General features: G+C 38.5%; 2 protein-coding genes across 6 annotated transcripts; one reads left to right on the top strand and one right to left on the bottom strand.

Annotated features, from left to right (window-relative positions):
* Nucleotides 1-476: 476 nt before the first annotated feature.
* pks1 (polyketide synthase 1) lies at nucleotides 477-7,638 on the top strand. Its single transcript, XM_677883.9, has 6 exons — nucleotides 477-614; nucleotides 699-852; nucleotides 924-1,084; nucleotides 1,167-1,370; nucleotides 1,450-1,631; nucleotides 1,736-7,638. Exons 1-6 carry the CDS (start codon nucleotides 566-568, stop codon nucleotides 7,271-7,273), a joined length of 6,288 nt encoding a protein of 2,095 aa, XP_682975.4. The 5' UTR covers nucleotides 477-565; the 3' UTR covers nucleotides 7,274-7,638.
* A 550-nt stretch (nucleotides 7,639-8,188) lies between these two features.
* ptchd3a (patched domain containing 3a) lies at nucleotides 8,189-23,886 on the bottom strand. Of its 5 annotated transcripts, none has more exons than XR_012399483.1 (5): nucleotides 17,895-18,626; nucleotides 15,326-15,447; nucleotides 14,624-14,769; nucleotides 9,992-13,186; nucleotides 8,189-8,518 (listed from the first exon to the last, which is right to left on the bottom strand). XR_012399483.1 is itself a non-coding variant. In XM_003201327.7 (5 exons), the coding sequence occupies exons 1-5, from the start codon at nucleotides 21,067-21,069 to the stop codon at nucleotides 11,247-11,249; spliced, it is 3,012 nt and encodes a 1,003-aa protein (XP_003201375.3). In that variant the 5' UTR covers nucleotides 21,070-23,886; the 3' UTR covers nucleotides 8,189-11,246. The 5 variants fall into 5 exon arrangements, 3 of the variants coding, with proteins under 3 accessions (XP_003201375.3, XP_073797051.1, XP_017209492.1); XM_003201327.7 differs by adding an exon at nucleotides 20,967-23,886 and having other exon boundaries at nucleotides 8,189-13,186; nucleotides 17,895-18,595; XR_012399484.1 differs by lacking the exon at nucleotides 8,189-8,518 and having other exon boundaries at nucleotides 9,270-10,341; nucleotides 10,389-13,186.
* Between the last annotated feature and the right edge of the window lie 285 nt (nucleotides 23,887-24,171).

Raw genomic sequence — 24,171 nt, forward strand, 5'->3', positions numbered from 1 at the left:
TTTGTCATTTCCTATAAGAAGAAATGTTAAGTTGTCTTGTGCATTTTTTAGTTGAATGCTGGATTTATTTTGCTTTAATGTATTGGATGCTTTCAAAGGGTCTTGGCAGTAAACCATTTAGTCTGATAATTACAGGTATCAGGTTTGGTGTTCTGAGATATCCAATGAATATCTTATTTCAAATTGGTGGTCTGCACACATTCAGGTCCTGTGTTTTTTCATCATCCACTATATATTTTTCTTCCTGGAAGTCAATTTAGTGAATTAGAAAATCACTTCAGTGGATTTAAGACAATAGCTTTGTTGTGTTCAGTGAAGGAAACCACAATCAATGTTTTCCAACTCTGTAATTACAGGCTAATATTTCAAACCACTGGTTACACTAGCATTTAAAGACCCTTTGTTAAAAGAAAATAGTTCCTATTGGTTTTCAACTGTGAAAGGCTTTATAAAAAGCTTAGATCTCAGGTGGAACTGATGCATACTTGTCACAACCATGAGCAGGCCAGCAGAGATGAGCTGAGATGAGCTATCATGAGGCTGCAAAATAAAATAATAAAGAAAAATGGATGAGGACATTGCCATCATTGGAATTGGATGCAACTTTCCAGGAGGTATGATGTTTAAATTGATGTTTTTATCTACTTTTTTAAGACAATCATGTATGCATTTACATGACTTGCATATTTCCTTCACAGGTGAAGGTGTAGACAACTTCTGGAAAGTTCTTGTGGAAGGCAGGAACTGTGTGGTTCAGATTCCAGATGAAAGGTTTGAAACATCAGAATGGTTTCATCCTGATGAGGGTGAACCAGGAAAAACAAGAACGACGACAGCTGCTCTTATCGAAGGGTAAGAAAAATCACTTCATGACGATACATTGGAGTGCTATACTTACTAAAAAAGTGTTAAATGTTTTACAGATTCAATGAGTTTGATCAAAAGTTCTTTGGCATCAGCGAGGCTGAAGCTGATTACATGGACCCTCAGCAGAAACTGTTACTGCAGTGTGCATACCGTGCTTTAGAGGATGCTGGGATACCCTTGGAAAAAGTGAGCGGAACCAGAACTGGGGTTTACATAGGTAATGCATCCAATACTAATAATTCACTTGGGTACACTTATTGGTACTGATTGGATACTGATTTGCATGATGTTCATTGCAGGTCTTATGAACAGGGACTACGAAACACTTTTAAACAACAGTCCAAGTACAATAACCCACTATAATGGCACAGGAACAGCTATGAGTATAGCTGCCAACAGAATTTCCTACATATTTAACCTGACTGGACCCTCGTTTGCCATCGACAGTGCATGTTCATCATCCCTGGTGGCTCTTCACTCTGCATGTCAGGCGATCAGGCAAGGTAAGGATACTGTTTTAATCTTAAAGTGTGTTCACTACTATTTACACTTTAAATCATTCTTCATTGACATCATCCTTAGGGGACTGTGAAATGGCTCTGTGTGGAGGGGTCAGCTGCATCCTTGAGCCTCGAGTCTTTGTGGCTCTGAGCAAGGCAAAGATGATCTCACCCGAGGGCACAAGTAAACCATTCTGCCGTACAGCAGACGGCTATGGCAGAGGAGAGGGATGTGGCATCGTCTTACTGAAGTCTTTGAAAAAGGTAAATAATTTATATACTAAAAAATGAGTAATGTTGACCTGAGTAATGTATATATATTTTAAAAAAATATTTGTGGAAGTAAGTTGATAAAATTCACTTTGCAGGCTATTGAGGACTTTGATCATATTTGGGGCATCGTGAACAAAACTGCAGTAAACCAAGATGGCCACACAGTCACACCGATCACCAAGCCCTCCATGACCCAGCAGGAGGCTCTACTGCGCATGATCTACTCCTCTGAGGATTTTCTAGCTAATGTCCAGTATGTAGAAGCTCATGGGACTGGAACACCAGCAGGAGATCCAGTTGAGGCTGGAAGTCTCTCAAGAGTCATTGCCAAAACAAGACCGCCAAGCTTAGGGCCTCTGTTTGTTGGCTCTGTTAAGAGTAACATCGGACATACAGAATCTGCAGCAGGGGTGGCAGGACTCATAAAGATTCTGTTAATGATGAAACATGAAACCATTGTTCCCTCTTTGTTCTACTCGGCAGAAAATTCCAGCATAGATGCCAAAGCTCTCAATCTTAAAATCCCCACCAGAGCAGAGAAATGGCTTTACTCTGGGTCCAGGATAAAGATGGCTGGATTAAACAGCTTTGGGTTTGGTGGCACCAATGCCCATGCCATCATCACCGAGTATGTGCAAGCAACAGTCTTTGATAGGCAGACTCTTGAACCTCTAAATCTACTCCCACTGTCTGCAGCCACGGATCAGTCTCTTCAATTGTGCATTGCTGACACATATCAGAGGATTTCAGCAGATGAGACAGTTGATCTACAAGCTCTTGCCTATACATCCGCCTGCCGAAGAAGCCACATTAGACACAAATTTAGAAAAGTCTTCGCTGCATCGTCTCTGTCAGAGTTAATCTCACTTCTCAAAGCTAGCATGAACAAGAAATTAGCCCCAACAAAGCAGGACCAGAAATTGGTTTTTGTATTTTGTGGGAATGGTGTTACCTATAGGGGAATGTGTAAACAGCTGCTGAAAGAAGAACCTGTTTTTAGGAGCAAGGTCAAAGAGGTGGAAAGCTACTTCCAGAAGTTTAAATGCAGTATTTTGCAAAAGATCTCAAGCAGCTACAAAGATGAAGATTTCTCTAAACCAGATGTTGTACAGCCACTTCTTTTTGCAATACAGGTTGCAATTGGACACCTTCTTAGGCACTGGGGCATCAGACCAGATATTGTTCTTGGGCATTCAGTAGGAGAGATTGCTGCAGCTCATTGCTCTGGTTTGCTGTCTCTTGAGGACGCAGTAAAGGTTGTATACCATCGTAGTTCTCTACAGACCAAAGTGACTGGTGGGAGGATGCTTGTTGTTGGCAACATTCCTTTTCTGGATGTTGTAAAAATTCTCCCTGCATACACAGGAAAGATTTGTCTAGCTGCTTTGAACAGTCCTATGTCTTGTGTACTGTCAGGTGACATGCAAACTGTTGAGAATGTGCATCAAAAGCTTCAGTCTTTGTTTGAGAGCAAGAATGTGTTTCTTCATGTCTTGGATGTACCTGCTGCCTACCATAGTCATATGATGGATCCTATTCTGGGCCAAATCAAAGACAGTATTGGACAGTTAACTGGGAATGAAATGGAGTGTGAATTGTTTTCCACTGTGACAGGTCAGAAGTGTCGGCAAGGGGACTTTGTAAATGGTGAATACTGGGCAAGAAACATTCGAAAGCCTGTTGAATTTGAACAAGCAATCAGATCTGTTTCTAACCATGCAAGAAACACAGTCTTTGTGGAAATTGGTCCAAGGCAAGCTCTGCAGAGGAACATCAAGGAGATCTTGGGAAATGACAAAACAGTGCTCCCTTCAGTTCAACCAGGTAAAGACCAGCAGACAATGTTTAAAACTGTATCTAAACTGTTTGAGCTGGGGGTCAATGTAAAATGGGATGAGTTCTACAAAGGGTTTGAAACAGAGCTTACTGCTTTCCCAAGGTATCAGTTTCAATTTCAAAAAAATGATGTGCACTTTGAGGATGTAAGACGGGGACATGACTCAGTCTCTTGCAGTCCATATCCACTAATAATTCAAAGTAAACATGATGACAATGTGATCAAGTGCAATCTGTCTGCAAGTACAAACTCTTATCTTTGGGAACACAAGAACAAGGGCATTTCCATTGCCCCCGGAGCACTGTTTGTTGAACTTGCCTTTGAGTCTGTAATAGAAACTGTCGCTCCAAAGAGGCCTCTTAACTCATTTCAACTCTCAATCAACTTCCAAAGCTTGTTAGTTCTAAATAAGAACTACCTGCCTCTCAAAATTAAGGTTGAGACATCCAAGGACACAACCTCATTTCAGATCGTGTCTTCAAGTACGGTGCATGCATCAGGGACCGTCTGCCATGAAGGGGGACCAGCCATTTTAGAACAGCAAACTATTCACCTCAGTAGTGTTTTGAAGAGATGCCAATCAGTAATTGAATCAAAGGATGTGTACGGCACTCTTAATGATGTGGGATTTGAGTATGGGCCTAACTTTAAGCAACTTGAAGATATTCATTATGGACAAGAATTCAAAGAAGCAGTCACCAGAGTTGTGATTCCAGAAGGAGTACTCAACCATCTGTATGAGTATTGCTTGCACCCAGTAGTCCTAGATTACTTCTTGCAAATGTCTTCAGTTTTAGGATTAGTCTCTAGCACCATCAGGCCTGGATTTCCCTCTGCAATTGGTAGTATGGTTATATCTGCACCTCCCCATAAAGAGATGTTCATGTATATGAGATTGACCAAACAAATGTCAGACTACTTTGAGGTTTGTGGCTGCTTCACTGACAAAGATGGACATGTGTTGATTGAGCTAAGGGATGTGAGAATTACTTTTCTTGGAGCACATGGACATATCAGAGATCTGTGTTTCTTTAACAATCAGAAGATTGACATTCACACTGAGAGCAGCTTCTCCAGGAGAATCAAGGCTTTGGTCTTTGAGGACACTTTTGGTATTGCTAAAGGTTTGAAGCCATATTTGCACCCAAAATCTGTATTTGTTCCTGAACCTGAATTAACAAAGAACTCAGCTTTCCTCGTACCAGAATTCAAGTCTACTTGCAGTGCAGCAGATATGGAACTTGACAAGATCCTGTTTATCTGGGGCATTCAGAGTATCAGTCACCTAAAATCTGAAGCTATTTTAGACTCCTTGGTCGACAGCTGTGAACTTTACCATCAGGTTGTTTTGTCTTTAAGAAACTGTGGCCGTGCATGCTCAATTCATGTCATTACCTACAGGTCAGCAGAAGGGATAGTTGACACTATAAGTCCTGCTTTTGTGTTGTCTGGCATGACAAGAGCATGTGCTGCAGAGTTGTCAGGCATCTCATTTCAGCTTATTGACCTTTCCACAGTGTCAAGAGAGGATATAGAAACATTGGGCCATGTGCTAAACTCATACAAGACCCTACAATGCCCAGAAGTCTACATCAGCAAAGGAAAGGCATGCTCTGCTGTGATTACATCTACTCCTATCACCACAATTGAAACAATGAATTCTAAATCAAAATGCCTACAGTACCACAACTTTACCTTGCAGACAACCAATCCCTACAGGATGACCAGCATATTAGCTTTGCCTTCAGAGAGTACAGTTAACACCATTGATAGGACAAGCATTGAGATTCAGCTGAGTAAAGTATGTGTGCACTCATCAGATTATTTTCCAGTTAGTACTTCAGAGCTAAACTTTGGTCAGACAGTGTACTGGAATAAGCACAGTACTCAGAACCACCATCTCCTGGTACTCGATTTCTCCGGGATTGTTACGGCTGTGGGAAAGGATGTCAACAGACTTAAAGTGGGAGACCATGTGATTTGTTGTTATCCTGTAAAAGCTACTTCCAAGGTTGTTCTCCCTGAGGATGTGTGCTTCAAAATAAAAAGGTTTCCATTCCTGAAGGATGTGCCATGTGCTTCTTACCTTGTCCTGATCAGGGAGATACTGATTTGCATGTTACCAAACATAACCAGACAACAGCAAAGTTTGAGCATCTTCTCGGCTGTTCGTGATTCAGCTCTGGTCAAGTTATTGACAATAATAGCAAGTAAATCAGGCTGGAGTGTTTCTACAGAAACTGAGATAAGTCGATTAGTCCAAAGTACAAAGCAGTGCCATCTTTTAGTAATTATTCCCCCATTTGATTGTTCACTTTTGACAGAGATTGTCAGTGTTGCCAATGCATATCACACAATTGCATTGTGTGGCATCCGTGACCCAAGCTACTCTGCACTAGATGTATTTCAACAGGACTCTGAGAGGACTTGCTTCCAGACTCTTGAGATGTCCAAAATCTTCCAGAAGTCACGTCTCAAGGCACATGGTGCTTTTCTCCAGAAATGGCTAAAGGGAATGCACTTGCACAAAGTGTGGCCAACAATACAAAGCAGAACCTTTCAGATGGCACCCTCTGAAAGTATGCCTGCTCAGTATGTTGAGCATTCTGGATCTTATTTCAATGCAAGAACTGTGGATGTGATCACTCTGGCCGCAGATGACCCCAGGACCAAGATATCTGCCATCCCTTTGCGTCCAAGAGCAAGGCAGCTATTCTCAAAGGAAGGTGTGTACATAATTTCAGGGGGTCTTTCTGGTTTGGGATTTGAAACTGTTAAGTTTGTTGCACAGAAAGGTGGAGGATGCATTGCCACTCTTTCAAGGAGTGCACCATCTGAGAAGGTACAAGATGACATTAATGGTCTCAAAAGAAGATACGGAGTAAGAATTCTTACTCTTCAGTGTGACGTCTCTGCACAGGAGCAAGTTATGGAAGCCATTACCATGATTGCCAATCATTTTTCCTGCCATCCAATCAGAGGGGTTTTCCACAGTGCTGCTGTTCTCCATGATGGGTTACTGGAAACCCTTGATCGATCTCTTTTCCGGAAAGTCCTGCAACCTAAAGTCTGCGGTGCTCTTAATCTCCATCTTGCCACTCTGCACAGCAAGACACTTGATTACTTTGTGTGCTATTCCTCCATCTCCTCTTTCATCGGAAATGCTGCACAAGCTAACTACGCAGCAGCTAACTCATTTCTGGATACTTTTTGCCACTACCGACGCAATATCGGACTTCCAGGACAGTCTATCAATTGGGGTCCCCTTAAACTTGGCCTGCTAATGAACAAAGACAATTTTCAAAAGTTCCTGGAAACAAAAGGACTGATGATCATGGATGTGGCTGAGATCCACGAAGCATTAGAGCACTGCCTTTTGCTTGACAATCCCCAGCAAGTGGTGTGCAGATTTAATTTCAGAAACCTGAACAACCATGTCCTCTCCCAGAACATGTCTCTGAAGTTTCGTCTGTCTGCTTTAGTGGAGGAAGGACTAAAAAACAAAGATGCTGAGGATTCTGGGATAAGTGTTCAGTCATCAGTCGATGATTGTGTTCGAGTGATTCTGACTGAAATTTGCAGTGTTGATAGTGATGAGCTAAGTGATGAGACTACGCTTACTGCACTAGGGATTGACTCGATGTTGGCCATGACACTGCAGAATCGCTTCTTTCAAGAGATGGGTGTAAATATTCCTCTTGTCGCTTTGCTCGATCCAAATTGTACGTTGTTGTCATTGACTGAATACTTAAAACAGAGCACCAATGAGGACTGTGAGATTTCTGTACATCTGTAATGCATACAGTCACTATAGTTGTTTTTAGGTTATTGAGGGAATTATAAAGGGTGGGTAAAAGGTAACTAGGTCTCACAAATTGGTTATAAAGTCCATATTTCTAATACTAATTATTATGACAGATGCCTGTACTATTAAAATAGTAAATATGAAATTCTATTTGCTATCATTTATTTAGACCCACTTTGTACTACCTTGTATATAGCCTGTGTAAGAGTGTTTTCATAAATGTAAATAAATGAAATGCAACCTTTTTTTATTATTGCTATTTTGTAAATTTTGTTCAGCTAAAAAATGTTATGTAAATTCATAACCTTAAAATGAGGTAATTGTTGCATATCAATAAAGTCTTAATCATTTTTGATTACTTTATACCTCCCCAGTACAGCATTACCAAAAGAATCAGAGATCAAAGGTCAGGTATGTCTGATAATATTACTGCCAAATGCATAAATCCCCAAAGGTTTTTATGAAGGCATGCTAGCTATGCACTTACAGACCCTTAACCAGAGCACTATAAACATAAGGTGAACTACACATAGTAGTTATAATAGAAAACGACATTCTCCATAAATGATAATACTCATGTAATTCATAAACATGAAAAAAAAAATCGGAACAAAACAAGTGTAAAGGATTGAAGTAATCACCGTTCTGTTAATCCACACTTGGGCAATCCTCTTTTCTCAATAAAAGCACAACAGCATGTAACCTACACAGGCAAATGGTGAAAATATGATAGATGTCAATCATTTTAACTCCTTTAGACTGTCAACAACACAAATCGGTTAGATTTACTGTATTTAGTTGTGTCTTATAATGAACTTTCACATACCAAATAATCCAGTAGAAAATATTGAAACCATTCCATAAATAATCCAAAAGAAAGCTCTGCAAAACTCGCATTAACGCAGATGATGGTTGAATATGCAAATGTGCATTGAGTTAGTTTATTATTTCACAAAATTAAGAAAAAACTACATAAATGTACTTGGATAAATACACAACTAAATAGAAATATTCACATATGCAGCAGAATAAGACATTCAAATATTTTCAGAGAGTGGCGCTCATTCATGAAACACAAGAACTATTTGTACTTGCATCATACATTCATTTATTGTCCTTCAGCTTAGTCCCTCACTTATCAGGGGTCGCCAGTGATACTGCCAAGTATTCCAGCATATGTTGTTTTATGCAGCACATGCCGTTCCAGCCACAACCCAGTACTGGGAAACACATACACTGCAAAAAATGCTTTTCTTGCTTAGATTTTTTTGTCTTGTTTCTAGTCTAAATATATAAAATTTCTTATATCAAGAAGCATTTTCTAAACAAGCAAAACATATTGTCTTTTTTTGAGAAATAATAAGCAAATATTAAGTGAGTTTTTCCTTAAAACAAGCAAAATAATCTGCCAATGGGGTAAGCAAATTAATCTTGTTTTTTCTTTTGACGTAAGATTATTTTTCTTACCCCATTGGCAGATTATTTAACTTGTTTTAAGGAAAAACTCTCAAAACAAGACAATAAACAAATTTCTCAAAAAAAAGACAATATGTTTTTCTTGTATAGAAAATTCTTCTTGATTTAGGAATTTTTAGATATTTGGACTAGAAACAAGTCAAAAAATCTAAGTAAGAAAAGCATTTTTTGCAGTGTATACACCCTTGCATTCACACACACTTAAGACACTACGGTCAATTTAGTTTGTCCAATACACCTATAGCACCTGTTTTTGTGGGGGAAACCCCTCACCAACACGGAGAGAACATGCAAACTCCACATAGAAATACCAACTAGCCCAGCCAGGGCTTAAACTAGGGCTGTGCGATTTGGGTAAAATATCAAATTTTTATTTTTTAAAGATATTGTGATTTAAATGTGATTTGCAGTTTAATTTTGAAGTCAAGCTTCAGCTCAATATTCTGTATCTTGGCTTCTTACTGCTAAAATGCAGTGAGTGTTAGTTAAAAAAGGAACTGAAAGGAAATTAACTAACCCCAACTTTTATTCAAATTTGTTTATAAATATTCAGAAATGAAACACTGATTTTTCTCTAGAGCAAACAGAAGTAAGTTATGGCGTTGGTTATCTCCTGGTGCTTTCAAGATGTTTATTTATACGGGCTGCATCCAAAACCGCCTACTGCTCAGTAGGTAGTTACTGCATTTGAATTTAAAAGTGCTACTCGGCCTTTAGAAAAGTGCGATATATACAGTATGAATGTGAGAAGTATGATTGAAATTCTGATGAACTACATTAGCCATTTTGTCATGGTCACATCAGTTGCGTCGCATCCCTCATATTCATGAATTCTCTCGCTGGGGATCATGGTATAGCACAGCGTGCAAGGGATGCGTACCTCAGAATCTCGCCGGAAGTAGTAAGCCATCGGGTACTTCTCTCATACCAATATTCGAATTCTATGAATTTGGACATACTTCTCGGCTAACATACTGATTTTAGCGTTCTGTATAGTATGGAAGTCTGCAGTTTCGAACGCAGCCATGGTGTAACCACTTCAAACAACTCTGAAATTGTGCTTTGCTGTTACTAGCTACTATATTGAGTGTCACTGGCAATACTTTTAGTTGACTTTTTAGCAAGACACTCCTTGTGCCTGTGGTGCTTTTTAGGTGCTGGTTGTTGTATTTCCTGTTGTACAATTCTGCGACAGTTATTACAAGTAACCTGTTGTTGTTTGGTGTCTGTGACTTTGAAAGCAAAATATTCCTATATTACCGACATGCTGTTTTTCTTTGATATTAATTTGTCTATTAATGATTCTGACGCGGCAGATGCCATCATCCCACTTGTCCATGCTTTCTTGTTTATTTGTTTTATTATGGGCATTCCCAGGGCCGGGCGTCCATAGAGGCGACCTAGGCGGACGCCTAGGGCGGCAATATAGAGAGGACTGCGTCCGCGACACCTCCCTTACCACCCGCGTCCTCAGTTATGTCCGCGACACCTCCCTCACCACCCGCTTCCTCAGTTATATTCGCGCACAGGCGACAGAATAGAGAGGGCGGCGTCAGCGACACCTCCATCAGCACCTGCATGTCCTCAGTTATATTCGCGCATAGGGCAGCAGAATAGAGGTCCGCGACACCTTAGTCATATCCGGCCATAGGGCGGCATAATAGAGATGGCGCCGTCAGCGACACCTCCCTCAGCACCCACGTATTCCTCAGTTATATCCGTGCATAGGGCGGCATTATAGAGGTCCACGATACCTCACTTCATTTTTATAGCCGGTCACTTTCGTTTTTACATTGGGGTTGAGGGCGGCGTGATCATCCTCTGCCTAGAGTGGCAGTTCAGCTTGCTCCGGCCCTGGGCGTTCCGCATAATTCGGTTGCACAATTCTGACTGGGCAGTATGAAAGTGTGCTCACTCAATTGGCTAGTAAGACCAATCCCTAGTAAGTCACACACAGACGGCAGTCACGCGTTTGCTCTGGGTGGGGAAAAATTATATAATCTATTTGTATTTCATATTGCAGCCTCCTGCGATTTAGCTAATCGCAACGTTTCAAATCATGATTCGATTTTAATTAATTGCACAGCCCTAGCATGAACCATCAACCTTCTTGCTGTGAGGCAACAGTGCTAACCACTGTGCCAGTATGCCGCCCTGTACTTGCATTAAATTTTGCAATTAATTAAATAAGAAAATTGACTAAAACAGTTTTACAAACGATTCACACTAACTTGTGCTTGTGTTTCAGAAATGAGGTGTTACGAGTTATTAATTTAAGTTTACTTTTACTTTAAATATCTTGTAAACATTATTTATCTACTAACATTAGCAAAACCATCTACAGTAAAACCATTGGCCCATTTAAAAAATGCAATGTTTTCATCTTCCTGATTTAAATTTACATCAGTAATTTCATTTAAACATATAAAAGCTGGTGTTCATACAAACAAGCCATACGGTATTTAGAAGAAAATTAAGTATAATGATTTTACAAAATGGTCAACTCGGAACAGTTAGGAGTAGGAAGACCTGAATCTTGAATGTGGTTGCTGTTTCCCGACACACAATTTTGTCCTTCGACACGCTGTTTTGATTGACAGTTGACTTTTAACATGACATCATCGGACGGTTCATACATGTGAACCTCATAGGTCTGACCGTCAACTCTGAACATTGGGACAGTGCTCGCCAAGCACACGTGATTATCCTGCACACTATGATTATTTCCGGCTATCATCCATATATCAGAGCAGGGCTGAGACGGACATGTTTGATGGTTGTCAGATTGGAAAGTGTGATTGTCATATATTTCCCGCTCTTTCACGTCACCATCCTTAGCAATGTTATTGGTGTAACTCTTCTTCATGGCTTGCTCTTCCGGGCCTGATTTGTTTTCAGCCGGCGTTCCGTTACACATATCAAAGAAGGTCAAGAAAACAGGGATGAAAGTCAAACCATGGAAGAGCCCAAAGAAGATGACCAAGAACATAATTTTAAAGAAAGTCCTAAAAATGTAATTCTTGGACGCAGACAAGACAACCACCCCAAGAATAGTGGACACAGCACCCTGCAAAATGGGGTATCCTAAATTAAACAAAGCCTCCACTGCCTTTTCGTTCGCACTGGGCTTCTTGTTGGATACAAAGGCATATGAAATATGAGCAGAAAAGTCTACGGAGAACCCAATGCAGACGACAAGAATGATCATGGAAATGGTGTCCAAGTTGACATCCCATAACGCCATGAACCCAGTGACTCCGACGATGACGGATGCAATGGAGAAAGTGACCCAAAGGGAGCACAGAGGATTCGGGATGAGGAGAAGGGAGATCAGAAGCATCACGGCTGTGGTAACCGCAATGTTTTGGATGGTGTTGGTGACTATGACCGCATACTGGTCGTGGTAAATGAAGGCAGGGTGGTACACCAATAAGGGAACAGGGCACTTTTGGGCAGTGTCTCGTAGTTTATTTAACATGTTCATTTCATCCAGGGCAGTGGAGATGTTTACGGTCTGTATGAAAAACCGGGACGCGTGGATGGAGTTGTTGGTGAAGTTAACGTCCTGTTTGAAATCAGAGTAAAACCGTAGAAACGTTCCCAAATTCTCTTTGAAGACGTCTTCTGCGCTCAGATTGAGCTTCGTGTGATATCCGTAGTACTTGTAGGATTTAATCCAGGACGTGAATATGTCCTTTTCGATGAAGGATAAGTTTTTGAAGTCTTCGATGCAGGTTTCTAGATCCGACATGTACTTTTCATCCCAGTATGGAAATTCCTGTCGGATGACAACCATGATGTTTGGGCCGTATTCGGAAAAATACGCCTTCTCGTTATCGTAGTATTTTACCACGTAGGAATCGTCAGCCGCCAAATTGCGGAGATCGATTCCTTCCTGAATCTGAAAGCAGCCGTAAATGCTGACGATTAAATAGATGCAATAAAAGACGATCACAAACACCTTCGTCCAGGATTTGGTCAGAAATGGGCCGTAGTATTTTTTGAAGAAGTGATTCATGGGTTGGACCTCCTCTGAGCCAGTATGGCGGTCGTAAGCTCCTCCAATGCAACATAATTCGTACCATTTTGACTGTCCTACAGCACACTCTTCGGGTACTTCTTTGCAGGTCAGCCAGTGCTTGTTGCTGTTCTCCCGCCGTCCGTTAAGGACGAGGAACGCTCCAAAAAAAGTGATGCTGTAGATGTAGCAGAAAAGGATGGAGGTGCTGGTGTACAGGCAAAAAGAGCGGACGGAGCGGAAAGGCGTCATGAGGCCGATGTAGAAAGCGAGTACGTCTGTGAGAGTGGTGATGGTGATTGAAATGGCCGCCTCTTTGTATGTATTAGACAGGCGAGTCTCCACTCGATCGTGAACATTCGTCTGCTGCCAACAGGAGATGAGGATGAACATGTCGTCTACTCCAATCCCTGTTTATGAAAACATCAAAATGTTCATGGTTAATCTGACAATATACATTTTGGGCTGCATAATAAATTGACGTAAAATCGTACTTATGATTTATTTCAACTGAGGTTAGGAAGTGATTACAAATGTTAGTATAAGAGCAATTCCATGCGAATGTCAACCTTACCATGAACATAATTACACTTTCACCTAAATAGTGAAATATTTCTGTGATACTTCAAACATGTACATGTAGTAAATTTACACACAATGATTAAAGCCCAGTTAGGCCCAATGCCAATTCTAACCCTTAGCCCTTACCCCTACCCTTCGATTTGCTCGTTCACATGATGTGGTAGGGGTGTCCTAGTTCTCTTTAGCTTGAAGGCATAGGCCTAAGGGGAAGGGCTTGATAGTCATTGAGACTTAGATTTTCCAGGACCACACTAGAAACCATTCATTCATTTTCCTTCGGCTTAAGGCTGATTTATACTTCTGCATCAAGAGCATGTGTATTGTCAGGCCGGCCTTCGTCTGGTCGCATAGCCCTTGCTGTGGCTGACACTTATGCGCACCTCTCGAAAAATGTAACTACACGTCGCAACAACACGTATCCCAAGCTTTGCGATTGGTCAGCTTGGAATCGGTGACGAGCGTGAGCGTGCAAACCTGATAGAGCGATTGTTAACAAGTGTTGAGTCCTGTGAAGGAGCTCCAGATGGAAACTTTGGTTTTGTGTTTACCTTAAGATTTAAGTTGTTGCATGTCCGGCGGTTCCTGCCTCTGAATAAGTGAGTTTTAGCTACTTGTAGTGTTCAGAATAAACTCAAAGCCATTGAAGAAACTCGACACAGAGGAACACTGAAAGCTTACTGCCAGCTTGCATTTCGGAAGTATCATTGCAGAGCAACACAAACAGCATGCAGAAGTAGAAATGGACGATTATGCGCAAGGCAGGCACCATGGGTCAAGCCAATCACTCGACGCAGAAGTATAAATCATCAGCCGTCGCCACAGCGGAATGAACCACCAATTTATTCAGCATATGTCTTACACAGTGGATGCCCTTCCCGCTGCAACCCAGTACTGGGAAACACCCATACACTCACATTCACACTCATGCACTATGGCCAATTTAGTTCATTCAGTTCACCTATAGCTCATGTCTTTGGACTGTGGGATAAACCGGAGCACCCAGAGGAAACCCACGCCAACATGAAGAGAACATGCAAACTCCGCACAGAAATGCCAACTGATGCTGGGACTCGAACCAGCGACTTTCTTGCTGTGGGGCGATAATGATAACCACTGAGCTACCATGTCAACCACTAGAAATTGGGATTGGACCTACATCTCGGATGGCCCGAGGGTGAGTAAATGAACTCCAAATTTTTATTCTTGAGTGAACTATCCAGTAAGAATTTTTTTGCAGTGGTTTATAGTGGTGTGTAAAGTTTTACCTAATATTAGGAATGGAGAATTAGCAACTGTCATGACAAAAGGGACTCCAATGTGTAACATCATGCCGAAAGAAGACAACACAGCCAGTCCAGCAGAGAAAACCCCGAATGTTGCAACCCATACTTTGTTTCTGACACAGTCGAACCTGAAAAACAAAACAAAAAACTGATTTTTAAAGGATTTCTCGCAGGTAAATACAATTGTTTGTCTATCTATTACTTAAATGCTTTTTCTGTTATATCTGATTCTCACAGATGTTGTCTTTAAAACATGTTTGAATAATTATGAACAAATCATAAATGCTGTATGGATTGTAATGAATCATTTCTGTTTCCTTTTACAGAGCTTTTTATGTGACAAATGAACAATGAAAAAACTGGACCAGATGCGAAAGGTGATTTAATAATCATATATATTTGACTGTATTATAATGATTTTCATATTTGTAAAATGACCAAAGATCAACTATGTGGTCATGTTTGACAAATTCAGCAATGCATTTTTAATTTGTCTCTGCTAAAATGAACCAAATAATTAGTTTGAATATTAGCAGAAAAACAGTAAAGATGATGATCCAATACTTTTGATCAATCTTCAAACATTCTTATAAACAATTATTACAATGAAATATGGTATTACATCAGGAGGAAGAGTCTACCATATAAACTCATAAGCTAAATACAATAGTGAACTAATCATACCTCAAGCAAGAAAGAATGGAGAAAGCAATAGCGATGACGTAAGTGATGGAGAAGAGAGGAATGACATCTTTCGTGTTTGCCTCAAACTCCACCTGCCTTGACAAAGATGTGGAGTGGGTCACCTGAGGATGCACAATTATCATAATCACATCGTTATTTCATCATTTCAGCTCATAGGAGTAGATAGATCACAAGAATGAATCTCTAACTAGCTTCAGTATAAAAAGAAAACAGCTGCAATATTGTTAATTTAAATTAATGTAATATTTTCACTGATAATACATATGAATATACTGTCTTTATATTAATATTCTATAAATGTGGCATAATATTATTGTCCTTTAGAGCTATTTTCTTTCCCTAATTTGTCTGAATAATCAATGTTTTCATTTGTTGTGATTGAAAATCTGTGTTATTTCGATGAATATCAATTTTAAAGCATTGAAATTGGGTTGTCTAAAATTATTAACATTGCACCTTTTTTGTTAATTTATGCTAAATGTTCTAAATGCTCAAAGTTGTGTTTGAGTAAAATATTTTTATGGTTGACAGTAGCCTAATTGTGCAAAGGGGGACGACATTTCCTACAAAATTTAACTAAAATTGCTTTTATTTTAAAACATTTTATTTAAAAAGTTTTTATAAGCACAAAACAGAACAAATAAATATTTATACAATCTATAATGCTTTTTATACAAATGATAACAAAAATACAGAAAAAATAAATGGGTAAATTAATTAAATAAAAACAATAATTGTAAAAAGAAATAAAAAAACAAGCACCTGTCCATCCAAATATGCACCATATAGAGGAAAATAACATACACCATCAAGTTCTACTTGGTCAAACTCAAAACATTGAGAATGAAGGGGAAAAGTAAGAGTAAAATTGTCCATGAATCATAAGTGTCCTACTTCCAACTCTAAATAAAGATAAGCAAGAAAGAGGCCCTAGATTGTTTTTAACTTTTTAGAAGCATCTGCCCTAGCAAAACTAATTATTTCAAGCTTAAAAGCAGCAATTATTTCAGTCGGCCATTTATGAAAAGTAGTAAAGTGGACTTCCAACCCATCAAGATCACCCTGTTAGCCACCAAACATAATAGACATGCGCTGATTATGTGACCATGCTGACATGTTCAGAGCATCCAAACAGGGCTAAGTCAATATCTGGACTAATGTTTTCTCCTAAAACATTTCAAGAGTTCCCACTTGGATATGCTTAGTGTTTATAGCAGGTTTGGCATGCTGTCCCGGGAGAGAACCCTGAGCTTGGAGATACTTGAGCCCTAGGCTCCAGCCCGGTCAATGAGCATAAGGGGATCCAAGATCAGGTAGGTCTCGAGAGCTCCCCCTTGGAAAAGGAGGAGATGGGGTGGAAGGGGGGATTCTTCCAAAACGAAGGTAGAGCAGTAGGGAGAAAATGATCCATTTGTTGTAAGCTAGGATCACTGTTGTTGGATTATTACTGATTACAGATGAGCAGCCAGTCATGCTCAATCATATCACATGCTCCTCTCGAAATTAGTTAATGAAACTTCGCTTAAATAAAACTGAAAAATATTCTTCCAAAACTCTCAGGGCAGAACCAAAAAGTGTGAGCATATGTTTCCTCTAAACTCATCTGACACATAACGGGGAAACTGAAGGGAAAATTGTTTTGAGTTTAGTTTTAGTGTAATGTAGCCTATATATGTACCACTTTAAACTGTATGAGCTGTAATCTTGTGTTGAGAGAGCAGGTATGAATTCGCTTCAGCCCTAGCATTAGTTGCCCAATAATAATGTCAAAAAACTTAGAGCCTTTTTGCATAAATTAACGAAAATCTGTCATCTTTTCATACATGCATAAATTAAATTTTAGACAACACAATACCAAAGATTTATTGTTAGTTTAGAAGGAAATATTCGTTAAATAATACTGATTGATTATTATACTGACCAATTGTGGTTTTAAAAATGGGAGGAAGGGAGAGAATATTTAATGTATATTACAGAATAAAATAAATATTTTACATTTTACACAAACATGTGTAAGTCCAACAACTCAATTATGTTTTAATCCATTTTTAGGCCAAATATGGACAAACTCAAACATTAGGTTACAAGTGTTTTCTTTTTAATATACCTCAAGTTTGGACAGAGCTGGGTAAAACTGCATTTTCTTATTGTGCACATTGGGCATGGAATATTAGCATAAAGAGTAACATCTATATATAACCGTTTTTCAGTGAATTTAAAGGCATTATAATGAAATCAGTATTGGAAGCATGTGATTGTTTTTGTTGAGATGATTGATGAAATGTTATGTGGTGTTTGTGTATTTATTGTTTTACTGTATGGCTGTTACCTTGGCCATGTAAAATTTTAAATCTCAATGAGACTTCCTGTTTAAAATATAATAAAATAAAAAAGTGTAGACTAACTATAATGTAATTGAAAATAATTTGTCCATATCTGACCCAAAACGTTGGATTAAAACAACCCAGAGTGTAAAACTGCCCGAAATTTAGCCTCGTGACAAGTAGCTTAATAACCAGCAGGCCTACATGAATAAAAGCTGACCTACCTTTATGGAGTTTAGCGATAAATTAGACGGGAAAACCTTGAGGAACTCATTCAGCCATAAATCAGTTCTAGTACGATTATCCTCCTTCAGAAAATAAAACAGACGCACTGACTTTGCGCTTTTAATAATGGAAGAGTTCAAATTCACCCCACCGACCGAATAACCCAAGAAAATGTAGGAGAATCCGAAGCGGAAGAACGGAAAGGAGAGCTCGGTGGCCTCCAGATTCTCTCCGTAATACTTATGGATGTCCAATATCTTATTGGGTATGCACTTCTTGTATCGTCTTGCGCAAAGTCCCTCAAAAGTAAGCACCTCGTGACCCGTGGACACATTCAGCTCCTTGACTTTCCTGTCTAAAATCACTATCTCGCGAAAAGCAGCGTCTGTGAGGATATTGGAGGATTTAGTCACGGCTATGAAGGACGCGTAAACCCCGTCCGTGTAGAGCCTTTGGTTGGAGAACAGCGAGTCGTTCTGCGGAAAGTTCTGCTGCACAAAGCGCCTCTCCTGCTTGGCAGGACCGTTTACAGGTGTGAACTGATCCTCAATGTCATTGGCTTCACGATCTTCTAGAAGGCAAAAGCCAGTGCCTAACACAGCAGAGATGAGCAGGGGAGAGATGAAGAACCACCAGGGGTAAGTGCCCACAAAACGGCCGAACTTCTGGAAGCAGATGGAGATCGGCTTCTCCACGCAGTCTGTGGTGCACCCAGCCATGTTCACCGGCATTTGGAAAGATTAAAAAGTGGAAAAAAAGAAAAGTTTTATGAGGAAAGGCTGTGGTAAGTTAATTATAAGAACGCAGAGCTTATTTACTCTGTGTGCGAATTTAGTTTAAAACATGTAAAAGTTAAACTAACTATATAGGCTAGACTATTTTGGTTTAGACAGAGCTGCATTATGCATGCCGAGTATCTTAATATCCTTGCGCATTTTTGTGTGTCAAAATCTTAAGGCACAAGCCAAGAGCGACCACTGACGGACGCCTGAAAATATATATTTAAGGCAAGGTAAGTTTATTTATATAGCACATTTCATTATCAGTGGTAATTCAAAGTGCTTTACATAAGCATGAATAAAGGAGACAAGTACAAGAAAATAAAAACAAAGAATAAAAATGATTAAATTTAGGCAAAATAAGAACAAACGATGATTAAATCGGTAGTGTTTCTTTTTATCTTCTGTACATTTAAAATAATCGTCAGTGAATATGAATGCATTGTGCATGAATACATATTTTATGCTCATGAAACATTATTTAGCATTTATTAATTATACATTTATTATTTTTATTTGCTTGATTATCATTTGCACTTACAAAATATAATCATTTATTTATACGTTTTTATTGATTAATTTGATTGTGTAAATATTGCAGTTTTATCTTTGTATAAGTTAGTTTAGCATTTCATAGCATTTATTTCTGTCAAACATTAATTCATAAGCATATTTTTTGACAATAAAAATTCTGTGTATTAATTCATTAAATAATTAAATGTCATTTTTAAATTAGGTGTTATCCATGTTTACATCAAGTTTTAAAAACAATATATTAAATATTTTATAATAGGCTACTTTTATATATTTTAGGTCAGAATAGGTTTATTTTTTTTTATATTTGTTATGGTAATAATGTTGATGGAACAATAGTACACCAATACTTTCACATTTTAGTTTCATAAAAGTTTTTTTTAAAACTGTCAAGTACACTGTAAACCGAAAAAGTTAAGGTAACTCAAACCATTTTAGGAAACTGATTGCAACAAACCATTTAAGTTCAAAAACTAATCCTAATGAGTACTGTCAACTTAATCCATTTGAGTAAACAAAACAATTTGAGCACAGTAAAACTCAATAAGTTAAGGCAACTCAAACCGTTTGAGGAAGCAGATTGCTACAAACCATTTGAGTTAAAACACCTAATCTACATGCTGAGTACTGTGAACTTACACCATTTAAGTTGAAGTAATGAGGTATTTAATTAACTCATTACCTTGAACACTCAGTTCAAAACTCTTCATATGAGTACAATTAATTTTCAGTAGATTTTGAGTTAACTATACTCATTTCATCTGATAAAGTTGACTGTTGGGTTTTACAGTGTAAATAACACTGTTTTGTACTTAGTAAGTTAAGGCAACTCAAACTGTTTGAGGAAACCAATTGCTACAAACCATTTGAGTTAAAAAAAAAACTAATCTATATGAGTACTGTGAACTTATTCTATTTAAGTTGAAGTAATGAGGCATTTAATTATCTCATTACCGTCAACACTGAGTTCAAAACTCTTTTCAAAAGAGTACAATTAACTTTCAGTAATTTTTGAGTTTACTACACTCATTTCATTTGATAAAGTTGACTGTTGTGCTTTACAGTGTATTATTTGTGTTGATATCATCAAACATTAGTAACTTAAACATTTTAAATTCAGTTATCAAATCACTATGAGTTAATTTTACCTAAACAAATTAAGTCCCAATATAGCTACTCAAATGGTTTGGTACTGCCTTTAGCATCAGAGTTAAGTTAACCCAAAAGATATTAGTAATTCATTCATAACTTATTTGGTTTGAGTTCTGCCTAATGTAATCTCTTTATGAGTTGTCATAACTCTTTTTAATTGAGTCAAAGTAACTCATAAGTTAAAATATAAGTTACTAACTTATTTCATATAGCAATTTTTACTGTTAGGTTTTACAGCGTGTCTACTTTAAATCCATTTTGTAAGCTAAATGTATATTATTCAGCAATGATCCCATGATACGATCTTAAACAGTCTGTATTTGGTAAGAATTATCCTAAAAACATGTAGCTGTATAGGAAAAATGATGATATTTGGAGATTACAAACATTTCTAAGATCAACAATTGTTTTTGAGGTCTTCTGAACAACTCAAGAATAATGCATAAATGGTTCTTCTATGGCATCAATGTGTAAAACATCTTTAGTTCCTATTGTAATCTTATGAGTTAATTAATTTTTAATAGACAAACCTTTTTCTATAGCTAAACTACAGCTCATATGATATACGTTAGAAATATTGACTGAATGTTTTTAAGTTTTACTCACATTTACGTTGTGGTTTCTTCTCATTTTGCTCCATCAGGACAGAATGATGAGAGAGAATCAGAAAGACACACAAGTTCATTACTGAACACAGAGCGCCATTCATGCCTTTCAATGAACTCGCTGGTTAATTGTCCTGAAAAAAGTGCCTTCCACTCTCATAGCGCTTGTGATTTGGCAGCAGGATAATTAAGAGCCTCAGATTATCGCCACTCAACTGATATATTGGAACAACTCATAGGACATCAAAGAGTTGAATCTGCATCTGCTTTAATGTTTTCTATCAATCAGAGACATGATAACAGCACCCGATAAATGAGCAAGCTGAATCTTGTCAGTTAACCCCTTGAAACAAATGACAGAGTCAGAAGAAAGTCTCCAGTTAATGATTCACTGATTCAAATGACCCGTTCAGTGCAAGTTTCCAGTTAACAGCTAACTGAGTCAGAGCAAGTCTCCAATAAACAATTCTCTGATTCAAATGATCTGTTTAGACATAGTCAAAACAACTAGCTGATTCAGAAGCATCTCCAGTAAATGATTCACTGATTCAAATGATCCACTCAGAGCAAGTCTCCAGTTACCAACGCAGAAGCAAATCTCCAGTAAATGATTTACTGAGTCAAATGATCTGTTCAGAGCAAGTCTCCAGTTGACAGCTGACTGATTCAGAAGCAAGTCTCTAGTAAATGATTGACTGATTCAAATGATCTGTTCAGAGCAAGTCTCCAGTTGACAGCTGACTGATTCAGAAGCAAGTCTCTAGTAAATGATTGACTGATTCAAATGATCTGTTGAGAGTACAACTCCAGTTAACAACTGACTGATTTAGAAGAAAGTCTCCAGTAAATAATTCACTGATTCAAATGATCTGTTCAAAGCTAGTATTGAGTTAATAATGATATATACAGAAGCAAGTCTCTGGTAAATTATACAGAGTCAAGTGATCTATTTAGAGCTACTTTCCAGTTAACAACTGACTGATTCAGAAGAAAATCCTCCAGTAAATGATTCACTGATTCAAATTATCCATTTAGAGTATGTCTCCAGTTAACAGCTGACTGAGTCAGAGCAAATCTTCAGGAAATGATTCACTCACTGTGTTCAGAAGGGATCATCTCTATACCCTAATCTCTTGAAGTAACCTTTCGAAGTGTCAGTTTTGACTATTAGAGCATAGTGTATAAGCTATTCGAGAATAATCAGAAATTCATCAGTTGTACCTGTTGAAATCCTTCATACAAACCTTCATCCTTCATGAAGGTCCCTTCAAAGTGGCCATTTTTGAGCCCTTCGATTTGGAACAACACTTGAATATGGTGGCCATGATTATTTTCACTTTAAACTGTTCTTTGGAGGGTGAAATATCCTATTTTGAATGCACCTACTGATTCAAATTATCTGTTCAGGGCAAAAAGATTCACTGATTCAAATGATCAATTTTAGTTAATGACTCACAGATTCACAGACACAAAGTCTGCTTCGCTTGCCCACTGTATAAACGCTTGAAATGGATTTTTTTTTTTTTGATAGGGTAGGACATTTGGACATTTTTTGATGACCTAAATGAGGTAGATTTCATTTAAAAACCGAACATAATGTTACAATAACAGAAATTAGCGGCCATTTTTACCTGCGGCATGTAACAGATACCAGTTGTAAAACTAGAAGTCATACATTAGACTTCTTACGCATATTTTGCTCTGTTATGCTTTTTAATTTTTGTATATCTTTATTTGTGGGTGACAGAGTGGCTCAGGGGTAAGCATTGACGCCTCACAGCATAAAGGTCACTGTTTCGAGTCCCGGCTGGGTCAATTGGCATTTCTGTGTGGAGTTTGCATGTTCTCAACGTGTTGGTGTGGGTTTCCTCCGGGTGCTCCGGTTTCCCCCACAGTCCAAAGACATGTGCTATAGGTAAATTGGGTAAACTAAATTGGCCATAGTGTAAGAGTGTGAATGAGTGTGTATGGATGTTTCCCAGTACTGGGTTGCAGCTGGAAGGGCATCCGCTGTGTAAAACATATGCTGGAAAAGTTGCCGCTGTGGCGACCTCTAGCAGAAAGAAAATGAATGAATGATTTATATTTGTCAGCACACATTTAGTTTGATTCAACGTTTGATCGATTCATTCACTAAGCACAGAGCACATATATCAGTCCACAAAAGTGCAAAACACAATAGAAAATAAGTCAGGATAAAATCAGTCTGTGTTTTTTTTTTTTCTTCAGTTTTTATCAGTGGCTGTTTTACATAAATGCAATTAAAAATGCACAAAACGACCCTTTAGCCATGCAAATTTTCCATCTAATGATTATAATGTACATTTTTGCTGTCCACTAGGTGGTGCTAAAGATGCTTTTTACATACCATTGCATTGCATTATATAGGGCAATGAGCGGTTGTCATGGTGACCATGTCATGGATGGCAGAGCTGATTAGAGGCTGCCATGGTGACTGGGTCAGTCAGAGGGCAGAGGTCTTTATCTGATTGATTTCTGATTAAACTTTAAATATAACGCTTTATGACGGCATTCATAATTCACCTTATAAATATTTGCATTAGTAACTGTAATCAAAGTTAATGTATTATGTGCAGACTCCTTTTTACATTTGAAGATGACGCCTCAAAGCAAGAAGGTCTCTGGTTCAAGCCCCGGCTGAGTCAGTTGGCGTTTCTGTGTGGAGTTTGCATGTTCTCCCCGTGTTCGCGTGGGTTTCCTCCGGGTGCTCCGGTTTTCCTGACAGTCTAAAGACATCTGGTGCAAGTGAATTGAGAAGGCTAAATTGTCCGTAGTGAATGAGTGTGTGTGGATGTTTTCCAGAGATGTTTTGTGGCTGGAAGGGCATCGCCTGCATAAAAATGTGCTGGATAAGTTGGCGGTTCATTCCGCTGTGGTGACCCTGGATTAATAAAGGGACTAAGCCGAAAAGAAAATGAAAGAATGAATGAAGTTTCACTGGATTTACAATTATACACTATCGGTCAAAAGTTTGGGGTCAGTAGGATTTTTAAATGTGTTCAAATAAGCTTCTTCTGCTCACCAAGCCTGCATTAATTTAATCAAAAATACAGGACAAATTGTAAAATTGTGAAATGTTATTGCAGTATAAAATAACTGTTTAAAAGTAGTTTATCCTTTAATTCAAAAACTTATTCCAGTGATTTTTCAGCTTGTCTTCAGAGTCACGTGATAATACAGAAATC

This window comes from Danio rerio, chromosome 24, assembly GCF_049306965.1.
Source record: "Danio rerio strain Tuebingen ecotype United States chromosome 24, GRCz12tu, whole genome shotgun sequence".
NCBI lineage: Eukaryota > Metazoa > Chordata > Actinopteri > Cypriniformes > Danionidae > Danio > Danio rerio.

What these genes read in the sequence shown, in the direction of transcription:
- ptchd3a (XM_003201327.7), bottom strand. Translation starts at nt 21,069, where the DNA reads ATGAATGGCGCTCTGTGTTCAGTAATGAACTTGTGTGTCTTTCTGATT. An exon ending in TATCGCTAAACTCCATAAAG is followed by an intron (nt 15,448 to 17,894) that starts GTAGGTCAGCTT and finishes GTGCATCCTCAG; the next exon opens with GTGACCCACTCCACATCTTT. An exon ending in TCCATTCTTTCTTGCTTGAG is followed by an intron (nt 14,770 to 15,325) that starts GTATGATTAGTT and finishes TTTGTTTTTCAG; the next exon opens with GTTCGACTGTGTCAGAAACA.
- pks1 (XM_677883.9), top strand. Translation starts at nt 566, where the DNA reads ATGGATGAGGACATTGCCATCATTGGAATTGGATGCAACTTTCCAGGA. An exon ending in CAGAACTGGGGTTTACATAG is followed by an intron (nt 1,085 to 1,166) that starts GTAATGCATCCA and finishes TGTTCATTGCAG; the next exon opens with GTCTTATGAACAGGGACTAC. An exon ending in TACTGAAGTCTTTGAAAAAG is followed by an intron (nt 1,632 to 1,735) that starts GTAAATAATTTA and finishes TTCACTTTGCAG; the next exon opens with GCTATTGAGGACTTTGATCA.